The sequence below is a fragment of the Microtus ochrogaster genome, chromosome 15 (assembly GCF_000317375.1).
Source record: "Microtus ochrogaster isolate Prairie Vole_2 chromosome 15, MicOch1.0, whole genome shotgun sequence".
Lineage (NCBI taxonomy): Eukaryota > Metazoa > Chordata > Mammalia > Rodentia > Cricetidae > Microtus > Microtus ochrogaster.
Genome location: NC_022017.1, coordinates 32,050,697 through 32,060,490, shown reverse-complemented (window position 1 = coordinate 32,060,490; position 9,794 = coordinate 32,050,697). Strand labels below are relative to the sequence as shown.

The 9,794-nt window shown below is 44.5% G+C and overlaps 1 protein-coding gene across 1 annotated transcript in view; it reads right to left on the bottom strand.

The window, feature by feature from the left end:
* Positions 1 to 9,794, bottom strand: part of Col22a1 (collagen type XXII alpha 1 chain) — a 226,488-nt gene that overhangs the window by 29,108 nt on the left and 187,586 nt on the right. The window contains exons 51-52 of the mRNA XM_026782418.1: positions 7,831 to 7,884; positions 3,481 to 3,534 (exon numbers count right to left, since the gene is read on the bottom strand). Of these exons, the coding sequence (XP_026638219.1) occupies positions 3,481 to 3,534; positions 7,831 to 7,884 (108 nt within the window). The remainder of the gene's footprint in view (positions 1 to 3,480; positions 3,535 to 7,830; positions 7,885 to 9,794) is intronic.

Here is a 9,794-nt window from a genome sequence, read left to right as displayed (position 1 = left end):
CTGCATCCCTGCTACACTGCATCCCTGCTACACTGCATCCCTTCTACACTATATACCTGTTACACTGCATCCCTGCCCTGAAATTCCCAGGGCAGAAGAGGGTCCAACTCCTAAGTCAGGATGCAGTAAATGTGTCTCTCCAGCTGACAAGGTACCCCTCTTATTCCTAAGCCAGGAGCCATCTGATGAAACTGGACCTTTTCTCTCCAGAACCACTTAGTTAGAGAAGAGACTGCCAGCCACAGTCAGCAACCGTCTGCCATATTTAAGATGCCTTAAGAAAGGATTTAAGGGGATCATCAATTTAAAGTACATTTTGGAAAAAACAACCAGCCACTGATGCATGGTTTTAGTCTGTATAGGTCGAAGCCTTCATCCCCACCCTGGGTTCCTCCTGCTGCACTCGGGAAAAGCAGGGATATTGGAGAAAATGAACATTGATTTTCATGTTTTGTTTCCTTTTTAATGAATAGTAGCCAGAGGATTTATTGATTTTTCAAAAGAAAAATAACACAAGAGAACAGAAGCAGTGTTCCAATCCGTTACTTCTCGGCAGATAATTAGATTTCAGGAGTTTCATTAAACAGCATTTTTTAAATTAAGAAATATTTTTTAAAAAATCAACAGCATGAAGAGGTAAAGCACTTAAAAATTAAAATCTAGAGAACATTTTTATTATTATAGAAAATTACCTGTATTTGGTGCATTAATTAGAGGTAGATTTAAAGCTACAACGCATATAACCATAGATGTTAGACATAAAGTAAGAAACCAGGGAGTGGGAAGGACCTCCTGAGAAAAGGAAAACAGAATAAATACATAATTATGAATTAATGGGCTGGGGTTGATGAGACTGAGATGGAAGTATTAAAGGGAGGAGGATGAAGAAGGGCATATGGGGAGGGACAGCTAAAACTCAGGGCCATTTGAGGGGTCATATGGAAACCTACTACAGTAGATGCTTCTTAAATATACATTATGTGTTATAATATATGTATATGTATATATATGCTTCTTAAACACGTGTGTATGTGTCTTATAATATATACATATATATATGCTTCTTAAACTTCGTGTGTGTGTGTGTGTGTGTGTGTGTGTGTGTGTGTGTGTGTGTATAATCTCAAGTCCCTGGCCACCTGAGCAGTATAGGCATGGGTTCGATCTCACGAAGCACATCTTAGACAGAATCAGATAGAGTTACTCCCACAACTTTTGCTCCACTTTCGCACCGCACCGGCATATCATGCAGGTGGGAGGTTGCTGTACACGGAAGGTTTGTAACCACCTTTCTCCCTGGTGGTGTGCAGAGCCCCTTCCAGTACAGTGGACACTAGGGGTGAAAGCTGTATATATGTATATAAAAAAATCTCAATGGAATCACCAGATAATGGAGGAGACAAAGCCCCAAGTAGATGTCTCTTACCACTGAATGCAATCTCCAGTAGCAGAATGGGTTATACCCAATTGAACTGTTAGCCAAAGAGACCCCATGGACACCCTCCAAACATCCCAGGCTATTGCCAAGGCTATGGGTTTCTCTCCACAAACTGATGATAAGGCCCTACTGCTTAAGAAGCCTACACAACCACACACCTACACAACTCATTGAACATGGAGAAAATGACCTAGTAGCTGCTAGAGCCTTTGCCCCTAGTGTCCATGGTACTAGAAGGTACTCTGCCCACCAGAGGAGACAGGCAGTTACAAACACTTCTATCTGCAATGGCATGGTATGCTGGCACAAAAGTAAGAGCAAATCCATGCCTAATACTGCTTAGGTGGCCAAGAACCTGAGGCTAAACAGGCCACAGACCTAGGGAAAAACCAAATATTACTGTTCTGCTAACGGAACATAGCAATACAATGATTCCTAATGACATTCTGTTATGCTCATACATCAGAGTCTTGCTCAGTTGCTATCAGAGAAACTCCCTCCTGTTACAGATGGAAACAAATACAGAGATGCACAGAGAGGGAGAGACCTTGAAACATTCAGTCCCCATGAAATATCTCCCCACTGGGCTCAAGGAACTTAGTAGCAGAGGAAGCAGCAAGATTGTAAGAGCCGGACGGGATGGAGAACGCCAGGGAAACAAGGCCTTCTAGACACAACAGGGCTGATACACATAGGAACTCAGAGACCGTGGCAGCATCTACATGGCCTCCAGAGGTCTAAGCCAGATGGGGTCCCAGTGCTAAGATGGGAAGTGGACACAAGCCCCCATCTCTAGCCCAGAAGCTATCTCTAGCTGACAACCTCTTGCAAAGGAAAATATGTTTTCTCCAATGGAGTCTCGGTGGATATACACCACATTTCAGGAGACCCATGCCCAGCAGTAAATGGCAAACACAAAACAAAATCAGGGATTTTTGAAGGATTCTTTTTCCCTCACAATGCTTTCTGGACATTTTTTTTTTAAAAAAAAACCTTATAGGTCCTTTTTCTTATATATTATGGCTTCTGATTTTGTGTTTTTATGGGATTTCCATGTGTATCTCTGCATCTTCATGTGTTTCTTATTCTCTCTCTCTCTCTCTCTCTCTCTCTCTCTCTCTCTCTCTCTCCTCTCTCTCTTTTGTTTTGCTCTATTCTGGCTTATTGTTTGGGGCTTTTTAGTTGCTTGTGTTTAATGAGAGAAAAACACTGGGTGGGTGGAGAGACAGAGATGATCTGAAAGAAGCTGGGGGAGAGGAAACTGTGAATGGAACTTACTGTATTTTTAAAAATGCACTTTCAATTTAAAAAGGAAAAGTAAACAGAGAGTTTTATTTTTATTCAAGAAACAATAAACCTGGTAATAATGTTGACTGTCCTTTCTTCTGTTCCAGAGTCAGAAGCAGATTATTTTCTTCTTTGCACCATGCTTGTCTTTCTTTCCAGTATCACCATCACCATAGTGTGTAGTTAGATGGATTTACACAACTGGAAAAAGGGTTAGGGAGGGCACTACAGGAAGGGGCAGGAGATACACTTCTGGTGCAAAGTGCAAGCATGCATAAGTCCCTGCACCCCCCATCCCCAGCACTGCAAAACTCAGCATGGTGGTGTGTGCCTGTAATCCCAGCAAGCAGAAGGGAGAAGCAAAACCCAAAATCGAAGGTCATCCTCAGTGACGTGACATGAGTTCAAGACCAGCCTGGGTTACATGAAACCATGATTCAAAAGCAAGTAAAATAAATAAATAAATAAATATTTTTCTTTAAAAAAAGCCTATAGTCAAAGCAAACAGAAATACAGAAATGACAGAAATGAAAACAAAACAACAAAACCCCACAAGCAAACAAAACACCCTTTATCCCTGCAGTTATTCAGAGTAACACTAACTAGCCTGAGCTGGCTTACAATCTAGGGGATATAAGCTAGAGCGACCTTCAGAGAAAGCAGAGTTGGTCACACAAACACGAGCATGCTGGACAGACTTCAGAAACTCAGAAAGCCTGCATACTTTCCTGGGGACAGCAGGGACCAGCACTTACCTGCGGACCTCTGGCTCCCTCTGCTCCTGCCAGGCCTGGCTCTCCTGCCTTACCCTGAATTGAGGAAGGAGAGAGTCAGGCTCCCATCTTTATGATCTTCAGACGTGTGGCTGCCTGCCCTTCATGCCACTGCGTTCCCACACACCACTGGCCAAGCAGGCGATCAGCCCTGGCCCCCGCATTCCTAATGTATTTCCTCTAGTCCAGCCTTTATGGTACATTCGGGCCTGGTGTGTTCCCAGTTCTTCTGCTGCGGTGACAGTATAAACCTTACCCCGATTAACCACTCAAGGGTCCCTTCACTGTCAGAGTGCTCTGCCCTGATGAGAAACTACAAAACCATTTTAGTTATTACTGACTCGATTCACAAAACCACTTCAAGGCAGCTATGAACTATTACATTTTTTTCCAATGGCCACATTGAAGATCAGAGCAGTTTTATTTTATGAGACTTCTAAGGACAAAGCTAAAAAAACCTCCGCTTCCCGTCACGCGGGCAGAGGCTCTGCTGAGGCCACCAGTGGCACCACTTACAGGGGCCTGTGATCTGATTTACACAGCCCTTTCCACACCCCATGTTCTCAGATACAAAGGAATACAAGAGCATTTCTATACAAAAATTACTGCCCGCAGTTTGGCATAACCCCAGACAAAATCAAGCCACGAAGAAATGCGGCTGAGATCCAGACAAATGGCTCAGAGGTATGGGAGCGTATGCAGAGGAAGAGGTGAAAGGGCACTGTTTGACGGACAGCTGGCATCTTTTGACAGTTTGACAGTTCTGGATCTTTCTTCATGGTAGCTTGGGAATGGCCCTCCCTGGAACACGCTGCACCTCGTTTTTATACAGAGTGAATTTTGAGGACTTACATGGGGTTCACATTACAAGAGAAGGGAGAGGGAATGGGGGCACTCTTAGATTTAAAGGGAAATATTTAAAGGGAAATAAAATGGCTTTCATGTTATCTTTCTTGTGGCTTTCTGGCCCAACTTATCCAAGTCTCGTTGTGAGATGTTGGGTATCATTTCCTCAGGCATCTGTTTCCGCAGTTTTAACTTTCAGATGGTTTACCCTTATAGGTCTTGACCTTGCCTCATCATCAAGATCATTGTCACTACTAATCTAGTTGCTAGCAGATAAACAGCCAGTATCAATGAAGAGTTAGCCCTGCGTTAGGCATAATTAAAGTGTGTCTGGAATTATGATGAATCCTCACTGAGAACCATCGGAAGATACCTTAGGAAACCACAGGGGTAGAGGGAGGTGAGGTCATCTATTCAAAGACACACAGCAAGGGTTGGAATTGAAAGGATAGCTGAAACTCTGCATTTCATCCTAAACAACAATGGATGCTCAACTTTATCTTATTAAAACGTTAAACAATTCAGACGGCTTCATATCTGTTATCTATACAATGTTATCTATACTTTGAAATGTTCCTCCGTCCACTGGGCTATCATCTACCTCTTGTCTGCCCATCCATCCATTTCTTCATGTATGCCCCTCACATGAGAATGGGTCAAAGTGGAGAAGCACCATGTACTAACTACTGTCATCCTCAGACAAAAGGACACCCAGTGCAATAGAACACGCGGATAGTCTCAGTGTGCTCCCAACAGCTTCTCAGGAGACCCTCAGGAGCCTGGATATCGGCTGGTTCTAGAAGTACCACTCACCAGCCTGTCTTTTATGACCTCTCCTCCCCATGGCCCATTTGTTCCTTCACTCTATGGACTCCACCTTGTAGGATACCCTCCTGACCTGAGAGCCTCTACCTCGAGATCTCAGGGGATCTCAGACTCCACCCACCCAATGACAACTTCCTCCTAACACAGCTCAAGCTAACAGACTATCAGGATGACTCTGTAGTGAAATTCCACAGCAAGCTGAAGAGTTCAGAGATACATAACTCAGGGTCTCAGAGTACCACTGTCTCTGTGGGATCACTGAGTCTGACCTGGTGCACGAGAACCGGCCACCTCCCGTGAGATCCTTAACTTCCTGGAGCAGTCTTGTATCACAATGGGCAGTCCCCGGAGCAGGCATTCAATAAACTGATGGTTTATTGAAGACTAGTGACCCTGCCCTAGAGGGACAACTTCTAGGGACGACGCTCATTCAGCACAAAGGTGGGTCCTAGCTCTGAGATCTGAGCACTGAGTTCTGGATCAGCCTCAGAGACCCGATTCTCAGGGACTTCACTCAGCAGCTGGAGAATCTTGGTCCAGCTATTAGCCTCTGTGAATCCTGTTTCCTCATCTGGGGACAATAAGAGCATACGTAACCCTAGGCTTGTCTGGAGTTTAAATTGGAAAAGGAGTGAAAGGCTTGCTGCTCCAGGCCCTGGGTAGTCCCAAGAATGCCTCTCATTCCCTTGTGCACCGCCCCTCCCAATCCCTCCACCCTCTGTCTGCCATCTGCCTCTTTGGGCAACTCCATAGAGCAACCCTTTTGTTCTCCGTGGGAAGGCTCTTTCTTTTCCCCTCAGCAGTGAGCCTGGGCTGCTGCAACCGACAAACGGTATAAAATGATGAGGAGGGTGCTTCGGGCAAGCTGTATAAGATTTGGATTGAGTCATAACAGTTTACGGCCAAGCAAATTAAACAGATCATGAGCTCCACTAGAAAAAAAAAAAAAACTTTTATGTAATACCACTTAGTGGCTGCAAAGGCTCCACAGTTCTGACCTCACCAGCAGTTAAAATGGGGCAGTCGCAAAGAGGACCTCACTAAAATAATTAAGAGTTAGCAAAACCTGGTGCGCTGTGCATTTTTCACCTCATTTGATCTCCAACTTCTAGCAAGCTAGGATATTACCCTCCATCTCACCGAAGGATTCTGAAGCTCAGTGAGGTTATCCGACTCACTGAAGGTTACACAGCTAGCGTCTAGCGCCACTTTGGTGCTGGGAATGGGCACAACATGATTTAATTTCTTATATTAAATTAAGTTCTATCAGTAAGTTACACATAAAGATTGCTTTAAAATATTAAAAGAGAGGCTGGAGAGATGGCTTCTTTGTTATGAGCCCTTGCTGTTGTTCTGAAAGATGGGAGTTTTGTTAGCAGGACCTACATCAGGCAGCTCACAATTGCCTGGAACTCCAGTTCCCGGGGGTCTGATGCCCTCTTATGCCCCACCCTCTGGCACTGCACAGTATCTATGTACATAAACAATTGCAGGAGCACACACATTCATTCGTTAATTAAACTGTCTATTTAATTCATGTAAAAGACAGAAACTACCCCAGTGAGATGTCTGACAGGTAAAGGTACTTGCCACCATGCCTGACAACCTAAGTTAGATCTCTGGGACTCACAGGATAGAAGGAGAAAACTGATTTCTGCAAGCTGACCTCAGACCTTTGCCTTGCGTTGCACAGACATAGGACAGATCAACAAGCAAATGCAATAAAAAAAAAATTTTTTTAAAGAAAAGTAACTAAGACACCATGGAGTAAAATGTCACCCGCGTGTTCCCTTCATGCAGAACAATCCTTCCCCGGGTGGAGCTTTCGCCCTTCTCAGAGCTGCCCAGGGTTCTAGTAGATGCACGCCTGTTATGTAAGCAGACAGACATGGGGAGAAGCCAGGCTTCTCTCTCCTGCAGCCCTTTATCTTCCCTACCATGTGTGTGATTTGCTTTAATATTGTTTTGTTTGGAGGTGCGTTGCTTCTCTGTGCTGTAGTGGACCCAGGGCCCTGCATGACCGGAGAACACTCCACTGAGCCACACCACAGCTCTAGATTTGTGAAGACAGAAGTAATGTCAGAAACTGTGGAGCCATTATCCTCATTTTAAAACCCTGAATCCAGGCAAGGGAGGTCCCCAAGCCTTAGGAAAGGACTCTGAGGTCATGGGTAAGTCATGCAGCTACGGGACCACCAAAGATAGCCTTAGGAGTGCTGCATCTGTGGAGGTTCTAATGAGTGTGATTACAGAAAAATACAAGCAACAGCAAATGCCTGTGGGCCAGATCTAAAACATGAAGCTGGGTAGCAGCTCTCAAGACCAGGAGCCAGTATAGATCACTTGCCCCAAATTCCCTTCCATAGCCACAGGGCTGAGGCTACACGGGCAGTAAAGTGCAGTACGAAAGGGTGGCAGACCCAAACTCAGAAATTCTAGGCTGTCACCAGACCATTATAAGACTTTAGGCGGTCAACTACCAACGTAAATAGTTTCGTATTTCAGCTGCAAAGCAGGGTGTTTTCCTTGTGGCACTATGAGACGTAAGGGTAGTGGTACATAGGTCATGGCCGAGTCGGGATCATAGGAGCCCTTCAACATCCCAGAAGAGCTGCTGAGAATGGGTGGGTTTGACGGGCGGGTAAGTGTAGAGTCCCTTACCGGTTCTCCAGGGGGACCTGGCTTTCCATCTCTGCCCTGTTTGCCTTCTTCTCCCTGCAAGATAAACACAGCTTTCTTAGCAGGTCAAGGAACATTAGAGAGAGGGAAGAGCAGACACAGAGGCAACTGTGTGCACCCTCTGTGCAGCAGTAGCCTTATGTTCAGTTAGCGGCACACGGGCGTCTCCCCCAACTCCTGGAGTCCGGAGACCTCACTGGGAAGCAGACCCCTTTGCAATTGCACCATGATTTTTTTTATTTGTCGCCTAAAGTCCCCACTTTGTTCCTCACTGTGGGCCTCTTCTATGAGTAAGTTGACTAGGGCGTGGGTGATAGGAAAAAACAAAATCACACAGCAAAATACTACTGTTCCTGAGACATTATGGGGTACAGGGAAAGAGGGCCGAGGCTGCTTGGTTCTAGAAAGTCCAGTGATGTTTTACACGTCTCTGGACAAAACCAAGCTATGAGTCTCTCTCTAGTCCCTCTACCCCAGCGCTGATCCCATCTATAGATGAGGATTCTGTAACCTTGAAGTACACATTCAGGGTCTCAGAAGACGGCAAAGGTAAGACAGAAGAAAGTGTAATCTCAGGCCACTGAATTCAAAAGCCAGTAGCAAAGCTGAGAACAAAGAATTCAGTCAAGTGAGTACTAAATACTACCTGCACCTCTGAGGCATAGGACCCTGGTTTCATGGTGGCTTTTAGCCTAGAAGAAATGCTAAATACGCCCTGCAGTGAGTTGCAATGCTCAACCAAGCACTGGCACTGGCCAGTGTGGCAGCCACAATTACAGACAGCTTCCAATGAAAGTGTGCGTTTTCTCCACTAGTGCCCTTAGCCTGTAGTGCCTGGGCCTGGAGGAGGATGCTGCAGCAATGACCAGAATGTATTGCCTGTCCAGGTTGCTGTCCCACTGCCTGCTTCATTGGTATCTGTCATTTTTTTTATGGATGCTGCTCCCAGGCATTATCATGTGAACTTCAAATAAACCAAGTCATAGATCCATATTCTCTGCAGTTAAAAGCTCAAGGAACACCATGGAAGAAAGAGCAGAAAGACTATACCAGAGAATCGGGAAGTCTGCTGTGAAATTACATCCCCTAGAAATAAATAGAAAGCTTTACCGATGATACACAACGGCACAGCAGCGTCTAAACAGGACACCAATGTACACACTAATGTGGAAGGAAGAAATGCAAGGGTACTCCTACTAGACAAAGAACTACAGGAAACTAAGGAATGCCAGAAAAGAGAGAGAGATCATCTTCCCTAGGGATGATGCCCCTGACAGATTATCAATACCAAGTGGTCAGCCTTGCAATCATACACACAAGCCAAGCAACACTAAATGGACTCAGAAGGTTATATTTATATATTCATGTGTTTACATATATATTCAAATATATGATTATTTATATATTTATATATGAAATTGTATACAAATTTTTATTTTCATATATATATATGTGAATATATTTATACATAGATAAAAGTAAAGAAAAAGAGGCCATAAATTTGAAAACATGTTCTGGGAAAACATGGAAAAACTGTAGAAAGGAAAAAAGGGAATGGGAGATGATGTAATTAATATTTTGATTAAAAATATGCAAGATTAAAATGTTCAGTTGTTCCTCCCTACATACAGAGGCCATGGGACAAAGGGTCCCAGAGAGCTGTACAGACAGTTTGAAAGAGGCCATGGGAAGAAAGGAAACCAGCAAACTCAGGCTAGAAAAAGCAATGTCTGGGGACTTCAGGGGTGACCCTCTGTACCTAAATGCAGTGACTTGAGAGTGTTGTGTGGCTTCCTGTGTAATCCAAGAAATAGACAAGGCTTCCCAAGACAGGAAAGCTGCCTTTTGGGAGTGGCTTGGGTGGGCAGTCCCTAACCTTATGAATCTTGGACTCTTCACTTTAAAGTAACAGAGACACATTGTCCGTGCTGCAGGGTTACGATTTT